The sequence below is a fragment of the Puma concolor genome, chromosome B1 (assembly GCF_028749965.1).
Source record: "Puma concolor isolate L17-30 chromosome B1, mPumCon1.1.hap2, whole genome shotgun sequence".
NCBI classification, from domain to species: Eukaryota; Metazoa; Chordata; class Mammalia; order Carnivora; family Felidae; genus Puma; species Puma concolor.
Window position 1 is genome coordinate 31,165,591 of NC_141670.1, and position 25,151 is coordinate 31,190,741.

Sequence of the window (25,151 nt, forward strand, 5' to 3'; positions counted from 1 at the left end):
CTCTCTGCCCCTCCCCCGTTCATGCTCTGTCTCTCTCTGTCTCAAAAATAAATAAAACGTTAAAAAAAAAAAATTAAAAAAAAAAAAAAAAAAGAAAGCTTTGAAGGATGGATTCATCAGGGGATCAAGGTTCGGTGTGTTTAAGCGTCGTAGTTGGGTTAAGAAAAATGAGTGTGGGCCCAAATGCAAGACATTGCATACAGCGAGAGCTCTGTAAGCAGGGAGCTGAATGAAGGAAAGAATGGAAGCACACATTTGTTCTCTAAGCAACAATTCTGTTGTCACACTAAGAGAAAGCACAACTTGAATTGCTTGCCTTCATTTTAGTTTCTCCCTTGATATTATTTTTGTAAACTTGTGAGTAATGAAGAAGGAAGGGGCCTTAGCCACTTCTCAGACTTTCATAGGTAGGCCAAAAAATCACAAACAACTCTCACTACCATTATATCTCGTTTCCCAAGTCTTCTTGGCTCTTTATCTCCCAAAGGTAATGGTGGCCTCTTCTCCATTCTTTTCCACTTCATCTTCAGGTCTGAGCTGGTGGAGAAGTGAACCTAGCAACCTGGTGTTCCAGAAGAAGGGACTTTTGCCCAGAGTCATACCTTTGTCAAATATACACAAGACAGGTCAGCTCTCTTCTCTTTACCAGGGGACCACAAAATAATCCATCAAAAGACAGATGTAGTATAAGATGGAAACCAAAGCTTATCACCACACCTCCAATCCAGTCTGCCTCCAGAAGTATAACTAAGACTTAAAGACCTTAGGAAAACAGTGGAGAAAGGGCCAGGACAGAAAGGTCAGCTAGTACAAAAACCTATGGCAAGAGATGTTTGGTGTGTTTGGGAGACAGGAGAACAAGGGAAAGGCAAGAGACAGGAATGGCAGAAGATGGTGAAAGCAGAAAGATGAAGGACTGGTGGGGGAGATGGGGACCAGATTGTTCAGGATGTCGAAGGCCATGGCAGAGTGTTTGGATGAACGAGGCAGACATACTCCCTCCTTTATAGAGAAAAGTCTGCCGGAGAAAAGAGTCCTCTGAAAAAGTCGTCACAAACATGATAAGCATACAAAATGAAAATGCAAGTCTTAGAGGATCATATAATGAAGGACTTCGATGCATCTAGGAGGGGGGTTAGAATAGACTTCCTAAGTTCTTTAAAGAAAGTATCTGTTTGACAATAGATGAGTTGGGGCAGGGGGTGCAGCATATGGGGAAAGCAAGCAGAATGGGCCAATGCCCAAAATTGTGAGGGAGGAGAGGCCAAAAGGCCAGTGGAGCTGAGTGTTGGGTCTAAGGAGAGGAGAAGGACTGAAGAGGGAGGGCAAAGTGAGTCAGGGCTGGATCCTAGGAGTCCTTACAAAACATGACAGAGACTCTGGTCTGTGTTCTAGGAGCAGGAGGAAGCCACTTTAAGGAGTGGAGTGACAGATACAGTCTGGCTGGAGCTTTAAGAAGGTCACACTGGCAGGTAAGTTAGTACGGCTGAAATACAGAGCATGGAAGCGACGTAGCAACAGATAAACACCGGCGAAGTTAGCTCGATCGGTTTATGTGGGAAAAGACCCAGAGAAGTTCCTTCCAGAATGAAAAAGAAAAACATTAGGCAATCCAACATGCACTAAGGCAAATATCAGACATCTCCCTCGGGAAGTGTCCCTCTCTTTCCCACTACCTGCATTCTCGTGACCGATGAGGCTGGGTAGTATTTTTCCATCTTGTTCCTAGCCTCGTGGTAACCGTCAATATATGGGCCACTTATAAGCTGCTTCCATACCCCCCTGAATGTGCACAGAGATCCCCTGGCGACCTTATTAAAATGAATATTCTTATTCAAAAGGTCTTGGGCAGGCCTGAGAGTTTGTATTTCTAACATGCTCCCAGGTGATGCCTGTGATGCTGGTCCATGAACCAGACTTTGAATAGCAAGGCCATAGAGTTTTAGGCCTTCTGAACATACACGTAGCAGCAGACTTAAAAATATAAAACAAGCCAACAAACAGAACTAGAAGATTATACCTCCGTGACTGTGTTGCCTGTTTGCAGAGATTTTGGATGCGACTTTGTCTTTCCATAAAGAGACTTTAGGAGATACTGTGTAACTTCATTGGAGCGCAATCCTGGAGCCCTTCAGACTGTGACCCTACACCACAGTGACACCTGCTGGCAAATTCATGGATTACAATGGGGGCTTTGAGAATAATCCAGTCAAGTAGCAAACTTTTTTCATACATAGAAGTTTTCCTAAAGTACATCTTCTGGTTGTGAAAGGAGTTTTAAAATAAGGTGTTTGAAGTCCCTTGGTGAATAATTAGGGTCTGAACAGTGGCATAAGGATAAATGTTTAACAGCTGGCTCCCCAGGATAAAAAATAGATATGCATATATATATATATATATATATATATATATATATATATGTGTGTGTGTGTGTGTGTGTGTGTGTATATGTGTGTACATATATATGTGTATATATATGTGTGTGTGTGTATATATATACATTTCTCCATCATTTTCCTTTTTTTTTTAAGTGTATTTATTTTGAGAGAGAGAGACAGAAAGAATGCATGCACGGCCCTTGAGTGGGGGAGGGGCAGGAGAGGGAGAGAGAGAACCTCAAGCAGGCTCCACACGGTCAGCACAGAGCCCGATGAGGGGCTCAAACCCACAAACCAGGAGATCATGACCTGAGACAAAATCAAGAGTCAGATGCTTCACAGACTGAGCCACTAAGGCACCCCTCCATCAGTTTCTTAAGTTTACGTAGTCAACAAAACAATAAATCCAGCTCTGATTGTGGCATTTTCCAACTTCCATACTCTAAGTACTCCCACTATGGCCAGTTTCAAACCACCAGTGTGATATCACTGCCTGTGAGGTTGGGAGCACACCCTTCTACAGTGTTTCTGCCATACAGGCAAGATAATATAAATAACATCACGAGTACAGGCAATGGAAAACTATAGTAAAACAATTAGGAAGTGACACATTCTGAGTGTTTGGGAATTTTTTTTTAAGTTTATTTATTTATTTCAGAGGGAGTGGAGAGAGAGAGAGTCCCAAGCAGGCTCTGTCCGCATTGTCAGTGCAGAGCCCAACGTGGGGCTCGAACTCATAAACTATGAGATCATGACCTGAGCAGAAATCAAGAGTCAGACACTTAACCAACTGAGCCACCCAGGGCCCTTTGAAATTTATTTTTAAATAATTTCTTTAATCCTAAGTTAACATGGGGCACCAAGGTGGCTCAGTTGGTTAAGCTTCTGACTAGATTCTGGAATATACCTGAACAACCTCTGATGTGGGACAAGAACTAACAACGAGCTGTCCTACTCAACGGTGGACATTAGCAGGGACATCAAAGGGTCAAGGCAGGGGGCTGAGGCAATGACAAGGTTGCCTATGGGGAAAGGAGGGTGGAGAAGACAAATTCCTGGGTGCGGAGCTCTCTCCAGACCCTGGGTGCCGATAGTTAGGCCCCCATTTGACAATAGGGTAAGCAGAGTTTAGAAGGCCAGCGAAAATATTCAGCCCCCAGAGCAAGTTTACTAGCAGTGAGAGAGAGAAAGAAAACAGGAAAATTTAACCTTTGAACTCCACTCCAAAAGAAAAAGAAAACGAAAAAGAAAAGAAAAGCTTTTCCCATGAAAAGCTTTTGGGGAAACCTAAAGTTTCTCTAAAGACAGTAGAATGATGACGCCTCTGCCTTTGTTTTGATGCTAGCAGTGAGTCCTAATCTATTTACTCTCCACCTAAAGGGAACAGTGGCTCTGTTTGCTTACTTAGGGTTTAGTTATTTCAAAATCAGAAAAGCCTATCCGAAAATCCACAGACTAGGGAGGGATTTTAGAGATCATCTAGTCCAGTCTTCACATTGCCTTCTGAAAAGTACAACTAAAAACCCTCTCACTATTTAAAAAAAAATTTTTTTTTTTTAAAGAATCTGCAAAACGGAGAGACGGTGATCTGCTAGGGAACTTGGTACCCAAGGAACAACACTGTGGAAAGTACCCTGGAGCACCTTTTTCTTTTCATATACACCAGACATGGAGCTGAAAAAACAGGCAACTAGAAAATATCAAAGGGGCAGAAAAGGGATAGCCTAGCAAGACAGAATACTGTTAGACAAGAACACTTCTACTCTAGCCAAAAACCACAGAAACTAAAATCAGAAATGGAAGAGGGGATATTATTATCAACTGTACAGAAATAAAAGGAGTAAAAGAGAGTACTATGAACAATTATATACCAACAAAGTGGGTAACCTAGATGAAATGGATGACTTCCCAGAAATATACAACCTACCAACATTGAATCACGATGAAATAGAAAATCTGAACAGACCTGCAGTTTGGTTCGCTAGGGCCTGCCATAACAAAATACCGTAGACCAGGTGGCTTAAACAGCAGACGTTTAGTTTCTCACAGTGTGGGTTTCACACGTGCTCTTTCCTTTGTGCATGAACGTATGTGATGTCTCTGTGTGTGTCTTAATCTCTTATTATATAGACAACAGTCGTATTGCTTACTGACAACCCCATTTTAACGACTACATTAAAACCCTGTCTCCGAATACAGGCACATTCTCAGGTATTGGGTGTTAGGGCTTCAACATATGACTTCTGTAGGGATACAATTCAGCCTAGAGTAGTTTATAATTAATAAGAAGATTGAATTAGTAACCAAAACCTCTCAAGAAGAAAAGAAAAGCCCTAGACTAGATGGCTTCATTGGCGAATTCTACAAAATATTTAAAGAAAAATTAACACCAACCTTTCTCAAACTTTTCCAAAAATTGAAGAGAAGAGAACATTTCCAGATTCATTCTATAAGGCTAGCCTTACCCTGTTACCAAGCCAGGCAAAGATACAACAAGAAAAAAAAAAACTAGGGGTGCCTGGGTGGCTCTGTCAGTTAAGTGTCCAACTTCGTCTCAGGCCACGATCTCATAGTTTGTGAGCTGGAGCCCCACGTGGGGCCCTGTGCTGACAGCTCAGAGCCTGGAGCCTGCTTCAGATTTGGTGTCTCCCTCTCTCTCTACCCCTCCCCTGCTAAATCTCTCTCTCTCTCTCTCTAATAAATAAACATTAAAAAAATTTTTTTTTAATTTTTTTTTTCAACGTTTATTTATTTTTGGGACAGAGAGAGACAGAGCATGAACGGGGGAGGGGCAGAGAGAGAGGGAGACACAGAATCGGAAACAGGCTCCAGGCTCTGAGCCATCAGCCCAGAGCCTGACGCGGGGCTCGAACTCACGGAACGCGAGATCGTGACCTGGCTGAAGTCGGGCGCTTAACCGACTGCGCCACCCAGGCGCCCCTAAAATTTTTTTTAATAAATAAAAAAGGAAAGAAAACTAAAGGCCAATAGCTCTGATGACTATTGATTAAAAATTCCCAAGAAAATACTAGCAAAAGGATTATATACCATGACCAAGTGTGATTTTTTTCCTTGAATACAAAGATGGCTCATCATATGAATATCAATCAATATAATACACTACATTACCAGAATTATGGAGAGAAAAAAAATCTCACTTGATGCAGAAAAAGCATTTGACAAAATTCAACATCCTTTCATTATTAAAAACAACAACACTCAATAAGCTAGGAATGGGAGGAAATCACCTCAGCATAATAAAAGCCACATATGAAAAACCCACAGCTAACATCAAACTCAAAGGTGAAGAGCTGAAAGAGTTTTCTCTAAGATCAGAAATGAGACAAGGGTGCTCATTTTTGTCACTTCTATTCAACATGACATTGGAAATTCTAGTTGTTGTTTTTTTTAGAGCAATTAGGCAAGACAAAGAAACAGGCATCCAAATGGAAAAGGGAAGAAGTAAAATTATCTCTGTTCAAAATAAGATCATCTTATTGTAGAAAACCCTAAATGTTTCACAAATAGAAAAACTGTTAGAATTCAGTAATAAACACATCTAGTAAAGTCACAAGATAAAAAATCAACATGCAAAAATCAGTTACATTTATAAACACTAATAATGAACACTGTAAGGAAGAAATTAAGAAAACAACTCCATTTGTAATAATATCAAAAATAATAAAATACTTAGGAAAAACTTAACCAAGGAGATAAAAGACTTATACACTGAAAGGCACAAAACAGTGCTGAAGGAAAGTAAAAACACAAATAAATAGAAATATATCCCCTGTTCATGGATTGGAAAACTTGATAATATTAAGATGTTAGTACTACCCAAAGCAAGCTACAGATTCTATACAATCCCTATAAGAAAAAAAAAAAAAAACCTATGGAAATCTCAGTGATATTTTTTCAGAAATGGAAAAATGCATCCTAAAATTCATATGGAATCTCAAAGGACCCAAATAGCCTGAACAATCTTCAGAAAGAACAAAGTTGGAGTTCTCACACTACCTGCCTTCAAAACTTACTACAAAGCTGCAATAATCAAAACAACATTGCACTTGCATGAAAACAGACACATAGACCCATGGAACAGAAGTGAGAGCCTAGAAATAAACCCATGCATATACTGTCAAATAATTTTCAACTAGGATGCCAAGATTATTCAAAATGGAGAAAGGATGGTCTTTTCAACAAATGGTGCTGGGAAAACTGGATATCCACATGCAAAAGGATGAAGATGGATACTTACATTATATTTAACAATTAAAAACTCCAGGGGCACCTGGGTGGCTCAGTTAGTTAAGTTTCTGACTTTGGCTCAGGTTATGATCTCACGGTTTTGAGTTCAAACCCCACGTCGGGCTCTATGCTGACAGCTCAGAGCCTGGAGCCTGTTTTGGATTCTGTGACTCCTGCTCTCTCTGCCCCTCCCCCCCTCATGCTCTGTCTGTCTCTTTCTCTCTCTCAAAAATAAATAAACATTAAATTAAAAAAATTAACTCCAAATGGATTAAAGACTGAAATGTAAGAGCCAAACCTATAAAACTCCTAGAATAAAACATAGGTGGGAAAGCTTCATGACATTGGACTTGGCAACAACGTCTTCATTATGACACCAAGCACAAGCAAGAGGAACAACAAAATAGTTAAAGTGGACATCATCAAAGGACACTATTGACAGAGTGAAAGGGCAACCCACAGAATGAGAGAAGACACTTGCAAATCATATGTCTGATAAGGGATTAATATCCAGAATTAATTTAAAAGCTCCAACAACTTGACAATCAAAAATGAGCAACCCAACCTTAAGATTGGTAAGGGACTTAAATAGATATTTCTTCAAAGAAGATGTATAGATGACTGATAAGCACATGAAAAGCTGCTGAACGTTACTAATCAATAGGGACATGTAAATCAAAACCACAATGAGATATAATTCCAAATTATATTTGGAAATTCTATTCTCCAGAACAAACAAGTGTCATTTAAGGGTGTGGAGAAATTGGGGTCCTCGAGCATTGCTGATAGGAATGTAAAATAGTACAGCTATTACCGAATGATATGATGGTTGCTCAAAAAATTAAACACAAAGTTACCGTATGATCCAGCAATTCCACTTCCAGGTATATATCCAACATCCATTCTGTAGCCCATAGATCAAGGAGTAATTTCAACTTTCAAGTCTCATCATTTAAGAAATACTTTTTATAAGATGATAAGCTGCCATAGATAGTGATTCCTGTGATGAATCTGAGCAACATAAATGGAATGCGTCTAGAAAGGGCTCCTCATTCTAGATATCAATTAAGAACACGCATGATTCATGGGAAGAGGTCAAAACATCAGCATGAACAGGAGTTTGGGAGAAGTGGATTCCAACTCTGACAGATGACCTGGAGGAATTCAAGCCTCCAGTGGAGGAAGTACCTGCAGATATGGTGGAAATAGCAAGGGAACTAGAGTTAGAGGTGGAACCTGAGATAGGACTGAATTGCTGCAATCTCATGATAAAATGTTGACGGATGAGGAGTTGCATCTTATAGATAAGCAAAGAAAGTGGTTTCTTGAGATGGAACCTATTCCTGGTGAAGGTGCTGTGAAGATTATTGAGCTGACAACAAAGGTTTCAGAATATGACATAAACTTAGTTGATACAGCAGTGGCAGGGCTTGAGAGGATTGCATCTAATTCTGAAAGTACTTTGGGTAAAATGTCATCAAACAACATCACATGCTACTGAGAAATTGTTCATGAAGTGAACAGTTAATCAATGCAGCAAACTTCCTTGTTGTCCTACTTTAAGAAATTACCGCGGCCCCTCCAGTCTTCCGGAACCACCACCCTGATCAATCAACAGCCATCAACATTGAGGCAGGACCCTCCACCTGCAAAAAGGTTATGACTCACTGCAAGCTCAGACGATGGTTGGCATTTTTTAACGGTAAAGTATTTCTTTACTTAGTTACTTATATTTTTTTATTTTTTTAATGTTTATTTTTGAGAGAGAGAGACAGAGAGGCAGAGTGCGAGTGGGGGAGGGGCAGAGAGAGAAGGAGACACAGAATCCGAAGCAGGCTCCAGGCTCTGAGCTGTCAGCACGGAGCCCTACATGGGGCTTGAACTCATGAACCACAAGATCATGACCTGAGCCGAAGTCAAATGCTTAAACAACTGAGCCACCCAGGCGCCCCAAGTATTTTTTATTTTTTAATATTTATTTATTTTTGAGAGAGCAAAGAGAGAGATTGTAATATTTATTTCTTTTTGAGAGAGCAAGTATGAGCGTGGGAGGAGCAGAGAGAGGAGACAAAGGATCTGAAGTAGGCTCTGTGCTTGACAGCAACAAGCCCGATGTGGGGCTCAAACTCATGAACCATGAGATCACGACCTGAGCCGAAGCAATAAAATATTTTTTTTAATGTTTGTGTATTTATTTTGAGAGAGACAGAGGGGACACAAGTGGGGGAGGGGCAGAGAGACAGAGAGAAAGAGAGCGAGAGAATCCTGAGCAGACTCGATGCGGTCAGCCCAGAGCCTGACGCGGGGCTCAAACCCACAAACCATGAGATCATGACCTAAACTGAAACCAAGAGTCGACTGCTTAACCAACTGAGCCACTTAGGTGCCCCAAGTATTTTTTAATTAAGGTATGTACATTGGGGTTTTTTTTTAGACATAATGCTATGGCACACTTAATAGACTATAGTTTGGTGTAAATAAAACTTTCATATGCACTGGGAAACCAAAAAATTCATTTGACTCACCTTATTGTGATATTCGCTTTATGGCAGTAGTCTGGAACCAAACCCACAATGTCTCTGGGGTTTGCCTATATGATAGCCAAGATATGGAAGCAACCTAAGTGTCTACTGATAGATGAATGGATAAGAAAAATATTGGAATATGGCTCAGCCGTAAAAAATGAAATCTTGCCACTTGTGACAACAAGCATGGACCTACAGGGTATTATGCTAAGTGAAATGAGTAAGACAGAAGTGAGACAGAGAAAGACAATTCACTTATATGGGGAACCTAAAAAACCAAACGAACGAACAAAACAAAACAGAAACAGACTCACGGAGACAAAGAACAAACTGGTGGTTGCCCGAGGGGAGGGGTGGGGAAATGGGTGAAATAGGTGAAGGGGAGTAAGAGGTACAAACTTCCAGTTATTAAACAAATAAGTCACAAGGATGCAAAGTACCGCATAGGGAATACAACCAATAAAATTGTAATAACTGTGCATTGTGACACATGGTAACTGGATTTACTGTGGTGCTTATTTTGTAACGTATATAAATGTAGAATCGCTGTATTGTACCCCTGAAATGAATATAAAATCATCTGTCAACTATTCTTCAGTTTAAAAAGTTTAAATATTTTCCAAATAAATAAATAATTAAAGTCATAAAATGTTAAATTCAAAATCAAAAACTTTTGCTTTGGGGAAGTCCCTGTTAAAAGGATGAAAACAGGGGCGCCTGGGTGGCTCAGTTTGTTAAGCGTTTGACTCTTGGTTTTGGCTCAAGTCATGATCTCACGGTCTATGCAGGAGCCTGCTTGGGATTCTCTCTCTTTCCCACTCTCTGCCCATCCTCCATGAGCACATATGCTCTTTCATTCTCTCTCTCTCTCTCTCTCTCTCTCTCTCTCCCTCTCTCTCAAAATTAAAGAAAAAACCCCGCATGCTACAGAGTAGGAGAAAATGTTAGTAAACTACTTATCCAACAAAGAACTAGTATCTAGAATATGTAAAAAACAAAGCAAAACAAAAAAATTCTTAAAACTCAGAAGTAAAAAAGGGAAAAAATTCCAATTAGAATTTGGGCTAAAGACAGGCAGAGACATTTCATAGAAGATGTTATAAAGAAGGCAAAAAAGACCATGAAAACATCTTCACCATTATTAGCCATTAGGGAAATGCAAAATAAAATCACCATGAGCGGGGCGCCTGGGTGGCTCAGTTGGTCAAGCATCCGACTTCAGTTGGTCATAATCTCATGCTCCATGAGTTCTAGCCCCACGTCAGGCTCTGTGCTGACAGCTCAGAGCCTGGAGACTGTTTCAGATTCTGGGTCTCCCTCTCTCTCTGCCCCTCCTCCACTCGCACTCTCTCTCTCTCAAAACAAAATAAATAAATAAATAAACAATAAACATTTTTTAAAAGAACCACCATGAGATGTCAGGATGGCTAAAATGTAAAATAGTGAGAACACTAAATGCTGGTGAAGATGCAGGAAAACTGGATCCCTCAAATGTATTTGGTGGGAATATTATAGCCACTCCAAAAATTCCTTGGAAAATGAAATCCGCAACTATCACAGGACCAGCAGTTGCACTTCTGGCACTTACGCCAGAGAAATGAGAACTTATTTTCATGCAAAAGCTGTATCAAATCTAACTTTAAAATATTTAATTGACCTCTCAAGGGGTTACACAGAAGCATCAAATCAGACCCAAGATCAGATTCCTGTCCATTCCTTTGTCTTGTCATTACATCGCTGTTCATTATATCCGGAATGGCACTTAAGTTTTTCATATGATGGATAGTGGCTGCTTGAAATTCTGTGCTGAGAAGGATTTTAAGGCCTTGGAATTCCAAGGTCAGCAGGAATAGTTTTCACAATTAATTAGAGGTGTATGCCGTTAATATAGCTGGCAAGAATGGCGATATACAAGCTCAATATTTGCCAATCCCAAACTGAGATACACCACCTCACCAATCATAGAACACTGAAACCGAAAGACGTGTTAGTAATTTCCCAGTATACAATTTCCCTTTCATTTTACAGATGAGGATACTGCAGAAGTAAAATAAGAGAGATCCAGACCCCAAGTGTGTTATCTGACTTCTCCATTTCGCCAAGCCCATCCTTGCTCTCAGAAGCAATTGACTAGATATTCCGAGTCCACGAGTTTTCTCTTTGTGGAAAGAATCTTCCTTGCATAGTTACTTCTCACAGTTTTTCGGTGCTGGAGTTTTCCCAGGAAAAATGGGAGATCATTCTAGAAAAGAAAATACCCAACGCCTGAATTTAGAGCAGAATCCCTTTCATGTTCATCACCTTTATAGTCAGGCTAAACTTGTCAGAGAATATCTGGCCTTATTTTTAGAAGTACGTGTGTTCTCCGCTCATATTGCAAGAAGTGACAGAGAGACATAAAAATGGGGTGTTGGGACTTTTCAGGCCCTTTTGCCTGTGCAAATCATCGCCTCATTGGGCTGGGAATTTACAAGAGTCTCCTCAGACTTCCAGAAATAACAAGTTCCATTGTCTTGTTAGTTCCTTTGCCCTGTTCATTATCAAAGAGATCAGTAAAAATGAATGAAAGGAGTCTGATTAAAAGTTCCAGGATACCATTATGTTTACAAGAGGGAGGGCCACCTGGGTGGCTCAGTGGGTTGAGCATCGGACTCTTGATTTCGGCTCAGGTCATGATCTCACCCTACTTAGGTTTGAATCCCACATCGGGCTCTGCACTGACAGCATGGAGCCCACTTGGGATTCTCTCTCTCTCTCTCTCTCTCTCTCTCTCTCTCTCTCTCTCCCTCTCCCTCTCTCTCTCTCTCTCTCTATCTCCCTATGCCCCTCCCTGACTTGTACACTCACAATCTCTCTCCCAAAAATAAACAAATGAACTTTAAAATACATAAATACCTAATGAGGGGATGAAGATAGCTGCTTAAACCCTTTGCCCCTGAGAACAAGCTATGCTAGAAATTTGATCCAATCGCTGGCTGCTTTGGTTCCGTGTGCCTTCAGACCTTACAGAACCTGTGTGTGAAGGCTCGTGTAACCTTGCTGAGTAACCACATATCGATGGTTAATGAATATATATATGAGGATTGGCGGATCAGGCTGGGGTGAGCAGGCCTGATACTTGATCTTTCCAGTGAAACTCATGATAACAACTCACTGTGTGCCCTCGGAAAGCTTTCTGCGGGCCTTGCTTCTGCCAGCCTCCCACCTTATCAGCAGGCCCCCAAAGCTTCAAATTACAGCAGCTAATTGGATGAAAGTGGAAATGCATCCTTCTAATGGAGTGAGAGATTCATGCCCTGATCTTTTTCCTTCACTTGCTGAGGCAAAACAAAAACACAGATGAAGGTTGTGAAGCAGAAAAGCAGATTAGCTCTGCTTTGGAGCCACGAGAGTGGATGTTCCAGCTAAAATCGAAAGAGTTTTAGAGACTATAGACACACATCCAAAGGACAGAAAACAACCCAAGATAGCAGTTACCAAATTATCCCAGAGACAATCTGCAAATCCCTTGCTCAGTAAAAGCTAGCAATACAATCTACCTTCATCTATGAATAAATTATTTCATACCTAAAGATAATTTCATTCGTGGCCTTATTTTATGACATTTTTATAACTGTGACACCCTATATGGGTCCGAGGCATGAATAAGCTGAATAAAAACCATCAAAATAAAGATTTAATGTGAAATTGTTTAATGCAATTGGGACTCATGAGTTGGCCGACAGGGACTATTTTTCATGAGCTTCCTGTTAGAGCTTTTCTGTTAGCTTTCTTATAGACTGATACAGTTTATATTAAAAACACATCTGCAGTTAGTTCAGGAAAGAAGACTCTTCTGACATCAACCTATTTTATCCAAAGAGATGCAATTAAAAATGCATATGGGGTGATTCCATCTTTTTATTAAATTACCCTGAAGAAGGGAGCAGTGTTACCATACGGTGATGGAGACACTAAAATTCAAAGAAGCTTCAGAGTGAGATAAGTTGGATTTACATCATTCAAAGGACAGGTCTGAGATCAAGGTTCTGGGTGACTTTCTTCTGGCAATTAATTGCCACATGTGGCAATAGTTTAATGGGCTTTTACATTCCATTTTCGAGGGATGAAATTTGTGAGTGCCTGAAGGAGGTGTCATCAAGATGGCAGGAGGAACAGTGAAGAATGAAAAGAGAAAAGATGATAGAATGAGCAATTACAGAACGTGGTATTTGTTGCATTTAAAAATAATAGCCCACCCCTCAGCGCAGGGGAAAGGAAAAGAGAAAACTCTGGGAGAGGCATTCACATTGCTTAATTGTGAGCTACATTTCCTTTCTGGTGAACTTACCTTACTGTTTTGGCTAAACTTCCAGATCAACAGACGAGCATCATGGTCTCTCATATGAGCGTTGAGTTCACACTGTCAGCCCATGAACCCATCTCTACCAAGTACCAGTTCAAAGCAGAACCTTGGATTACACATTCCATGAATGACCAACATAGAATGGACATAATATTCAGATGATATGAAAAACACACTAATTCCATGACAAAAAAAAAAAAGCTGTCTCTTTATTTTATTTTGTCGGCTAAAGGACATCTCAGTACTCTTTTCAGAATAATTCTGTGTCTTTAGAAAAGTATACTGAGGAATGATCATGAACTTTAATCTAAATCTGGACTCTGCCACTTGCTTGCTTTGTAAATTTGTATAAGTTACTTGACACCCTACATCTGTGTTTCCATCTGCAAAAATCAGAATGACAATATTTTCAGTTTACAAAATTGTTCTAAGACCCAAATCACATCATAGCCATATGTAAAAATGTTTAGAACATAGTAGATATATACTGAGCTAGAGAGAATGCAAAAAAAGGACATGACCCCCTAGGACAAGATAATCTAGTAGGTGAAATACAATTTGGGAATATCCTACAGTATCATATAGTCATATATCATAGAAACATAGAGAATATTAGACAGCCCACATGAATGTTATAGTTACACAAAGCAAGCAAAGAGCCATCATGAGACAGGCTAGTCAGAGAAAATTTCCAAGAGATCTTAGCCCTTGGCTAGGGAGCATTATCTCTTCAAATGATCTGAAATTACCGCACGCTGTAAGCATTTTGAAGTATCCGTATCTCCAAAAGACTTCTTGACTATTTTACCCAACTTTCTGACACTTAACCACACAACCTATTCTTCAACAGACATTTATCAAAAGCCGCTGATTTCCAGATGTTTCTTCTCCTGGGCCTGTCACCTTCTGCACAGAAGAAACAAGAGAACCCATCCAGGCTCTTATACTCCCTGAGGAAAACAAACAACCCCACCTTGATCTCTGCAATCAGCACTCTGAGCTGACACTTAGCTTCCTCTCGAACATGCTAAAGAAAAAAGTGTATGTTATTCAGTTGCATTTTCTCAGTTTATTTTCTTATCTTTTAACATACCATAAGTTCTTCAAATACTGCTTGATCTTATATATCTACAAGTCTACCAACAGCAATAAGACTTGGCAAATTAAGTATCCAAATTAATTATGCAAGCTTGGCTTTAATTTCTACTTTAAAATATAATGCACTGAATTAGAGGTATCAATATCAAAATATTGCCGATGCTTGTTGCTAATTTTAAATGGAAAGGTTTCCAATTCAAACAGTTCTAGATATTCAAACACATTTTCATTTGCTCGTGAGAATTTTTTTTTTTTTTTTTTTTTAAATTTTTTTTTCAATGTTTATTTATTTTTGGGACAGAGAGAGACAGAGCATGAACGGGGGAGGGGCAGAGAGAGAGGGAGACACAGAATCGGAAACAGGCTCCAGGCTCTGAGCCATCAGCCCAGAGCCTGACGCGGGGCTCGAACTCACGGACCGCGAGATCGTGACCTGGCTGAAGTCGGACGCTTAACCGACTGCGCCACCCAGGCGCCCCGCTCGTGAGAATTTTTTTAAGGCAGAACATGCTACTTAACATAAAATCATTAGTCTTATAACAGAAATATAGGCAGGATCCAAGTTCATCATAAGATTCATTCATTCATTCATTATGCTGGGCACTAGAGGGGAAAAAAAAAAAACCCACTATCTGATCTCCAAGAAACTCAGTCTGTAAGAGGCAAACATGTAAATAGATCATAAAAATTACAATATAGTAAGTCCTTTTATAAACATTACAGGAGAGGTGTTTCCTATCTAAATTTTTTCCTCATGATGTAGGAGCATACCAGACGAGGATAAAAGAAGACAATAGGAGACATGATATTTTAGCAAGACAATCTACAGAAAGAACATGCCTACGATATTGCAGATGCTAGATAGCCTAGAACATTGGGAAGGTCTCTTTCCCTCCACCTGGGGTGGCATCCCGCAGAGGACTTGACGGTGCTCAAGGATGTACACCTGCAGAGGAAGCAGGACCCCGAGTAGGGAATGGAAGACAATAAACATAGTGAGTTGCAGACCAGTGAACGAAACCGGAGAACCTATGAAATGTGGAGGAGAGTCACTCATAAAGCTACAACCCTTCATTAAAACTCTTACTGAGCTAGAAGGTAGAACTTGGACCAAAAGTCAAAGACTATCAAAGTATTCTTCCTCATTCTCTATCAGTGTGTGTGTATGTGCACACATGTGAGTATGTACACATGAGCTCAACCTAGCAACCTGTTAAGTCGACTCTGGGGAATGAGTTGTATTGCCCCCTCCTTTTCCACGTTGGAGTGTAATCTTGGTGATTGTAAAGGAGAAATGTACATTGTGTAATGAAAGAAGAGAGAATAACTAACAGCCTTTGAGAGTATTCAAGAAAGCGTCACTGAGGAAATCATTTGAGCTGAGACTCGAACGATAAATAGGGATTCATCAAGCTGATATTCCAGGCAGAGGAAATAAAACACTCTATTCAAGATGTATAGGTATGAAGAAAACATGGAGTGTTCAGGCAACATATAGTTAGTGTGGTTTAGCAGAGCACAGGGCATGCTAATGAGGAAGTAAGAGGTGAACCTGAAAAGTCCGGTAAGGGTTATACCAGAGTCTATATCCCAAAGGGGATGAGTGGCTATTAAAGGATATTAAGCTAGGGAGTATTTGATTTACAAGAGAAAGATTTTATTGAAAGGCCCTGAAGTGAGTGGACTATAAAGTTTACACCATATAAATATATTGGAGAAAGGTTACACAAAGGTAATCTGAGCTAGGTGGTAGAGGGATGTGGGGCATGACCTTAGAAGAGATCCGTGGAGCTTCGGAACAAGACTAGACTGTGGTTAGTGACGGCTTAACCTGAAACAGTGACAGAAGGAAGGGATAGATGAGAATACACTAAGGGAGTGGATTCCTAAGTGGGATGGATGAATACAGAGAGAGAAGGCAAGGAAGGAACATAGCTGATTCTCAGATGTACACTTTTGGTGATTAGATTTATGGGGAAAGATCTTGATTTCCATTTTATAAAGGTCAAGGGCCCTGTGATGCATCTAAATCATATTTCCCAGTGGGTAGCTGAACATGCATATCTGATCGCAATTAGAAGCATGGCTTTAAAGATGAAAACAAAACGTTTGGTGTCAGAAAGCAGATTAGCGATGTTGTAGGGCCAGGAATGGGGGAGGGTTGAATGCAAATGAGAACTAGGGGATTCATTAGGCTGCCATCAATGTTCTATATCTTGATTGTGGTGGTGGATACATGGCTGTATATATATTCCAAATAACTCACTGAACTTGAAATGGGTGCACTGTATTTTATGTAACTATAATGGAGCATAAAAATGTTTAATGGTTTAAGTCACAAGTATATGAACGATAGTTGAAAACGTGAAGTGGACAGGATAGACGAGAGAGGCTATAGAATGTGACACGAAGAAGTCTGAGGCTAGAATTATACACGAGGGGTATGAGAAGAAAACTAGCAAAATCATTAGCCCCTGTTACCGTTTAGCCATGAAACAGAACAGGATCATTTAAAGGCTCTTTGGAGGCTTATATGTCACCTAATACTACTTCACCTTACGTATGAAGGAAGTGGAGGCCATATTGAGGTACTATGGTTTGTTCGAGATCACAAAGGTAGTTAATAGCAAAAGCAAAGTTAGACACAGCCAGGAGTCCTGAGCCTGGGGTACTTCTGTCTGGGGCTACTCAGTTGTAACAGGGGAACTTTCACAACTGTGAAAGGTCACCCTACACCACCAAAAGAAGTCTCTTTGGTGTCCCATTCAAGCCGGGCCCCATATTTCTTCCTCTTAGTTACCGCTTTCTGTGTTCCACACCCGTCGAAGAGCCACATGACCGTACAAACTCGTAAAAAGCCTTAACAAGAAGACAAAACCACCTTCTGAAGAAGGAGAGAGCTGTTCCTCGCTGCCACTGCCTGAGATTTTGTTAGTAGAGAGGAATAAAGTTAGACGTCGATATGAATATAGACGAGGCATTTTTCATCACACAAACATATACCTACAGAGCAGGGGGGTTTATTTTGTTTTGTTTTCCCGGGATGGCCCGTCTCTGCACATTGCAACCCACACCTTCTGGCAAGTCAAATAAATGAGTATGTCACACGCCAGTGGAAATTAAGAAGGAGGAAGTGTAGAGAAGGTGTTTAACAATACATCCAGTCAAGCACCACCTTTAAATTTTTCTTTTCTTTTACTTTAAAAAAAAGGAACTCACCTAAGTACACTTCCACATATAATGAAAAAAGAGATGAAAAGTTGACTTCATTGGTGAATATCGAACAGATGGAGCCAAAAGCATCTAGGGGAGAGGAAATAGAGACAAATATGGTTGTCATGGTTTCTTTGAGACGCAGTAAACAAAGGACCCAAATGGACAATGAAATCCCCCGTTGGGAAAAAACCACATGTCGCTCCTTTCTTTCTTAGATAATTGCCAAGCTCACTTTGAATGTCTGGAGTCAGTGGGAGATGAGAGAACAGTGATGCTGTCACTCACCCCTGGCTATTCTCAAATTATATTTGCCCTGAGACCATCTCCAATCCTTCTATAGAACAGACATCAAACAATTAATGGCTGCCTTAGATTAATCAATTACCCCACTGGGCAGTGCCCTGAAGAAATATGTGACACATGTAAACACAGGAGAAGCCGTGCACAGCCTGACACCAAGTTCTCTGCCTAATTGGGAAGCCGCAAGCACACATGAGAACATTTTAAAAGATTTGTAAATCCTGGTGGACACATTCAGGTCCCAGTCTCTAGTGTCACTCTAGTCAGGTCCAAATTAATCTAAATCCAATGCTACCATGTTCTAGGTGAGACGTGAGTCAGACAATAGCTCGATATATCTGCCATGTCCAATGTTCCCGCATAATTTGCAGGGTGCTGGAAAAGGAGGGAAGGGGGTGGGGAAGGATCCCTTCAGAACAGCCTTCCTGAGAGTCACACTGAATCCCAGTGCAGTGAAGACCATCCCCTGTATGATGGCAAACAGGCAAACGTCGGAAACATTCAAATGTTTGGCTGAACTCAGGTATTTTGTCTGGAGGTTCTGATGGAATTGACGCAAGGTCTTTTCCAAGGTCATTTCAGAGGCTGCCAGTGCTGAGATCAGACTGTTTAAACCCCGAATTCCACACCAGTCCCCCTCCTGTTCCCACCAAAACAGATTCTTTCTATGCCACACGGATCGGGAGTTGTTTTCTCCTTGTTTTCTGGGCCCTTCATGAATGACCCTTAGTTTGCTGAGGGATTGTGTGACTTGAGGGGGGGTCCGGTGTAGAGCTGAAGAATGTGGTTGTGTTTATGAAGACTGAGGGCACTTGAGCCAGCTGCACATGAGGGGTGGGAGGGGAGGAAGGGTGGCTTCACCTTGGCTCGGCTACATGTCTTCAGAAGCCAAGAAGTCACCGAGCAATTTTTAGGTTGTTGAAATTTATCACTCTCATGAGTCTGTCCCCAAAGCCCAAAGCTTGCAACATCTTATTTCCTGTTTTGGGATTTCCTGAAACTGAAGCTGAGACATTGGCCTCTGGAAAGAAACCCATAGCAAAAGCCTTTTCTCCAGAACAATGACTGTGTGCCATCAGCCTCACCATACAACTTGGCCTCCCCAACTTAGCGCCATTTTCACCTCCCCAACCTAGCGCCATTTTCACATCTCCTCAGAAAGTGCATTTGTCACTTCTTCTCTATCACCCATACCTCCCTGTCCCTTGTCATTGCCACCCTCTCCAACATTTTACTTCTTTTTTGAAAAATTATTTTGAGAGACAGAGAGAGAGAGCGAGTGAGCAGGGGGCAGGCAGAGAGAGAGGAAGAGAGAGAGAGAGAATCCCAAGCACGTTTCTCGCTATCAATTCAGAGCCCAATGCAGGGCTTGAACTCATGAACCACGAGATCATGATTTGAGCTGAAATGAAGAGTCAGATGCTGAACTGACTGAACCCCCCCGTCACCCCTGCAAACCTCTTATTATAAAGTTTATTTGGAGTGTTGCTTCTTCACAAGACAGGGGTCTATATGAATTTTGGGAAGCGACACTATCTTCTATAGTTGCAAAACAAATGGAGGAAATTTTGCACAAGTATCAAGTTAGAAAGAATCCCAGACTATGAATAGGTAGGGTGGGAGTGGGGTAGGCATAATAGACAGGGCATAAGAAATGACACCATATGCTTTCTTCATTGAACGTTAACTCTGGTTTTCCATGACTGTGATCATGGTTTACTGCAGCATCACTGCCAGAATTCCAGCATCATTCATTTCTGAGTTTTTGTTGTTTGCACAGATACATCATCTTTACTTCACAGTCCTTCCCGAGCTTTCATCTGCCAGCTCTCACAATGGGGAAGTCGAAGTACTTGTTGTGTGTACAGAATTACAAAGCACCTGCAAACAAATCTGGTGAGAGGCCAAACCTAGGCCTTCCCAAAGACGGGAGTATCCCTTAAGGCTAACACAGCTGCCGTGGGCTTTCCCAAGTGTTTAATACATTCCAACCAAATGTTATGTATGTATGTATGTATCTATCTATCTATCTATTCATCCATCCATCCATCCATCCATCCATCCATCCATCCATCCGTCTACCTATCTCAAGCGGGCTCCATGCTCAGAGCAAAGCCTAATATGTGGTTATACCATGACCCTGGGATCACGACCTGAGCCAAAATCAAGAGTCAGACGCTCATGCAACTGAGCCACCCAGGCACCCCAAACCAAATTCTTCATAATTCCAATATCACATGAAAGTTTTCTGAAAGAAGAAATAGATAGACTTAGAAGCGTGGACACAGGCTCCATTTCACTCATACGGAATTTCATATTTATGAAAGGCTATAAGGGTAGAACTGGAGTTTTCCATACCAGTGGGAAAGACATTTTATTTTTCCATGGTACTGCAAAGAATCACAACAACCTATCCATCCCATGAGAGATTCTTTTGAGAGAAAATGAACTATGGCAGAAAGAACAGGAGCAAACAAGACAATCCTGGGTCTGAAATTTGGTTCTGCCATTTACTAGTTATATGGCAACGGATAAGCTATGTATATAATGACATGTCCTGCTTCATTATCTTAGGTAATAAAAAAAAAATCACGTTTTCAAAAATGTGAGCTTCCAACTTCCTATCTCAAAAGGGTTTTATCTCCCTTTCTAATTATTCTAATAAATCATAGAACGTTAGGGGTCTATTAGCCCAAAGAGCTGTTCTGCTTTATAATTGCCTTAAAGAGAAAAAAGCTGGAAAAATTAATTTGTACACCATATGTCTCCATTCTCTACCACCATGACTGCTCTTTCTACTACATATTTTTCTCTTTAGAGACAACATGCCTCCCGGCTCCACCACTGGCACCACCACCACCACCACCTCTGACGCGAGAGAAGAAATGTCTCTGGAAGTACCCCTCTCCAGCGCCGTCATTTTGAGCACCTTCCTGCAAAAGCATAGCCCAGAAATTCTGGACCTTCCTGGCATGACTGATCTCATGGAGTTCCTATGTCCTGGGCCCTCCCCTAACAGCAACAAACCCGACGACGTGGCCATGTGGCAGCCTTCATCGGGGACAAGATGGAAGTCAGGTGGATGCTGTCCCACATCGGCGAGCTGCCCGGGCTGGCCAGGTACAGCCTGGCCTCCACCCACAAGCAGACAGGCCTGACAGGTGCTCTTAGAAGTTTCTCGGATGGTCTCACTAATCTCAGGGAGAACATAAGGATCTGGAGATTCCTGCCCCTATCAGGGACAGGGTAAAGAAGCCTTGAGATTTCATGACCCTGACTTACCCTCCTGCATAGGGTGATACTCCCTAGGGCACATCCTCTCTGAGTGCCACAGGCTCCACTACTCCCTATTGTCTTGCCATGCTTGCTTCCCCACTTTTCTGCTTGTGCCTGGTCCCAGAGGCCTTTGGCTTTGAGACGTCTGGTTTACTGACTCCATGCTTGAATTCCTGAGCGTGTTTGCCTGCTTCGCCACCTGTGCTCATGCCTCTCCTTCTGCCAGGAGCGCCTTCGTCTGGCAGACATGGGTGCTTTCTCCCTCATCTACCCAGCAGGTGCCTCCTCCCCTGAGCACCTCTCCTGACCACTCTTCATTCCTCCCTCCGAGTCCCCAGGAGACGAGTCACAGCCTGGGTGGGCTGACCTCTCCTCCTCTGCCCTGTCCTCGGGGCCATTGCCCCGCCCCACCTGTGCCCCTCTTTCTGGTCAACTTGTTCCAGACCTCTTCAGTTAGGAGTGGGTGCTCCTGTGTTCTCCACCTTCCCTGACTCGTTCGGCCCACCCCACTCCCAGCCACTCGGGGCTCACCCCTGCGTCCACAGAGCGAGCATAGGAGGCATTGCAGAATGAGCACACCTGTTCAAGGCTGAAGTCCTCACCTCTCGCCACCTACCCCGTCCCCTTGATCCCACAATTGTCCCCCAACCCAGGTCACCGGCTGGCGCTGTCCCTGCTGCTGCTGTTGCTGCTGCTAGGTTTGGGGCTCCACCTTCTCCAGTGACACCTGCTGCTGCTCAGTGTGGGGTGAGGGTGGGAGGGTGCAGGGCTGGCCTCTGCACCGCGCCCCCCCCCCCCCCACCGGGAGGTGGCCTCAGTTGGTTTTGTTGTCTTTTTTAACTGTTTTCTGATGATCCCTTTTTAATATTTAAACTCTGAGTGCTGGAACACTACTGAGGTTTCATACTAGGTTTTTTTTTTCTTTTTGTAGGAGAAATGAATTCATCATACCTCTGGGGTCGTTACTGGTTAACTGCCGGCACCAAGGCCTCGCTGGGCCTGCTCTCCTGGCCCCGCATCGTACATGCGGTGGCCCGTCCCGGGAAGGAGCCTTCCCCTCCCAGATGGGCCATAGGTGGGCATCGGGGGAGTGCTGGCCGCACCCCCATGTCTGTGATGCCCATGGCAAAGAGAAAATCCACTGGGATAGATTTCTGAGAGGTAGGAGAGCTCAATAAAATGTTGGTTTCAAAAACAAAAACAAAAAAAACAATACCAAAACACCTTGTTAGTTTTCTTTTCTTTCCCCTTCTCCACTTCCTCCTCTTTATTCTCTCAAACTGATATTCATCACACCCCCACCCCCTCCACACACACACACTACAAAAATAACTAACCATCCTCTAAACCTGGTTGTTAAGCCTGAGTCATTGCCTCAGATTCCCTTTTCTCATCTAGTGAATCTCTACGTGGAGAGGGAAGTGTTGGAGTCTTCTCTGGCAGGGGACTTGGTTAAAGTCTCCAGTGCATCAGAGGTGATGTTGAACTTCAAAACAGAAGGGGTCCATGAATCTAATCATGAGAAAGCATTCAGATAAATCCAGATTATGGAATATTCTACAAGACAGATGGTCTTGACTCTTCAAAAATATCCGTGTCAACAAAAGACCAAAAGCAAACAAAACAAAGTAAAATAAGACAACTCTGCTAAATTAAAAGAGATTAAAGATATATAAGAAATAAAGGAAATATGAGATTCTCAGTTGGATTGAAAAAAAGAAACAGCTGTAATAACTCATCATTTGTAAGGCTGAGAAACTGTGAATATGGTGTGTGTATTAGATAATATTTATTGTGTCAGCGTTTGATTCCTTGAGTGTGATCATGGATTTGTGGTTATTTAGAAGAATGTCCTTCATAGAAGATGGTGGGGAGGTGACATTTGCAACTTTTTTTAAATTCCAGTATAGTTAACATATAGTGTTATATTAGTTTCAGGCGTACAATAGTGATTCAACAATTCCATACATTACAAGTACACTCCTTAATTCCCATCACCTGTTTTACTCCCGTGCCCCCCACCTCCCCTCTGGTAACCATAATTTGTTCTCAGTAGTTAAGAGTCTATTTCTTGGCTTGTCTCTCTCTCTCTCTCTCTCTCTTTTTCCTTTCCTCATTTGTTTTGTTTCTTAAATTCCACATACAAGTGAAATCATATGGTAGTTGTCTTTCTCTGACTTATTTCACTCTCAAGCTCCATTCATGTCATTATAAATGGCAAGACTTCATTTTTTATGGCTGAATAATATCCCATTGTGTATATAAACCAATTCTTTATCCATTCATCTGTTGATGGACATGGGCTGCTTCCATAGTTTGGCTATTGTAAATAATGTGGCTATAAACATAGGGGTGCATGTATCCCTCTGAATTAGTTTTTGTGTTTTGGGGGTAAATACCGTGTAGTGCAATTACTGGATTGTAGGGCACTTCAATTTTTAACTTTTAAAGAAAACTCCATACTGTTTTCCACAGTGGCTGCATCAGGTTTCATTCCCATCAATCAGGCAAGAAGGTCCTTTTTCTCTACATCCTCGCCAGCACCTGTTGTTTCCTGTATTTTGATTTTAGCCCTTCTGACAGTGTGAGGTGATATCTCATTGTAGTTTTGATTCACATTTCCCTGATGATGAGTGATGCTGAGCATCTTTTCATGTGTCTGTTGGCCATCTGGGTGTCTTCTTGGAAGAAATGTCTGTTCGTGTCTTCTGCCCATTTTTTAAAAGTTTTTATTTATTTATTTTGAGAGAGAGAACAATCTGGAGAGGGGCAGAAAGAGGAGGAGACACAGGATCTGAAGCAGACTCTGTGCTGACAGCAGAAAGCCCGACATGGGTCTTGAACTCATGAGCTGCGAGGTAATGACCTGAGCCAAAGTTGGACACTTAGCCGACTGAGCCACCCAGGCACCCCTCTTCTGCCCAGTTTTTAATTGGATTACTTGTTTTTTGGGTGTAGAGTTTTACAAGCTTTTTATATATTTTGGATACAAAGCCTTTGTCAGAAATATCTTCTCCCATTCTGTTGGGAAAATAGGTTTTAGTTTTGTTGATTGTTTTTTAGCTTTGTTGGTTGTTTCCTTCGCTGTGCAGAAGTGTTTTATTTTGATGTAGTCCCTATATTTTATTTTTGCTTTTATTTCCCTTGCCTCAGGAGACTAATCTAGAAAAATGTTGTTATGGCCTATATCAGAGACCTTACTGACTGTGCTCTCTTCAAGAATTTGTATGGTTTCAGGTCTCACAGGTCTTGAATCGATTACAAATTTACTTTTACATACGGTGTAAGAACATGGTCGTTTCATTCTTTTGCATGTAGCTGTCCAGTTTTCCCAACACTCTTGTTGAAGAGACTTTTTACCATTGGATAGTCTTCCCTGCTTTATCAAAGATTAATTGGCCATATATTTATGGGTTTATTTCTGGGTATTCTATTCTATTCCATTGATCTATGTGTCTATTTTTGTGCCAGTACCATATTGTTTTGTGCCTGTAGCATACTGTTTTGATTACTATAGCTTTGTAATGTAACTTGAAGTCTGGAATTGTGTTACCTCCAGCTTTGCTTTTCTTTTTCAAAATTGCTTTGGCTATTTTGTGGTCTTTTGTGGTTCCATATAAACTTTAGGATTTTTGGTGCTAGCTCTGTGAAAAATGCTATTGACATTTATCAAAATGGATAATTTTAATGCAAAAAGGATTGCATTAAATCTGTAGATTGCTTTGGGTAGGATAGACATTTTTACAATATTTGTTCTTCCAATCC

General features: G+C 41.4%; 1 protein-coding gene across 7 annotated transcripts in view; it reads left to right on the forward strand.

Annotated features, from left to right (window-relative positions):
* Positions 1–22,692, forward strand: part of LOC147581542 (uncharacterized) — a 96,995-nt gene extending 74,303 nt beyond the window's left edge. For 3 of the 7 annotated variants that reach the window (XM_086703403.1, XM_086703401.1, XM_086703405.1), the window contains 4 exons: positions 531–626; positions 1,396–1,472; positions 20,929–21,230; positions 22,318–22,689. In XM_086703403.1, the coding sequence (XP_086559529.1) occupies positions 20,936–21,230; positions 22,318–22,544 (522 nt within the window). In that variant the 5' untranslated portion in view covers positions 531–626; positions 1,396–1,472; positions 20,929–20,935 and the 3' untranslated portion in view covers positions 22,545–22,689. The other 4 variants (XM_086703406.1, XM_086703404.1, XM_086703400.1 and 1 more) reach the window with 4 other exon arrangements.
* Positions 22,693–25,151: the final 2,459 nt, after the last annotated feature.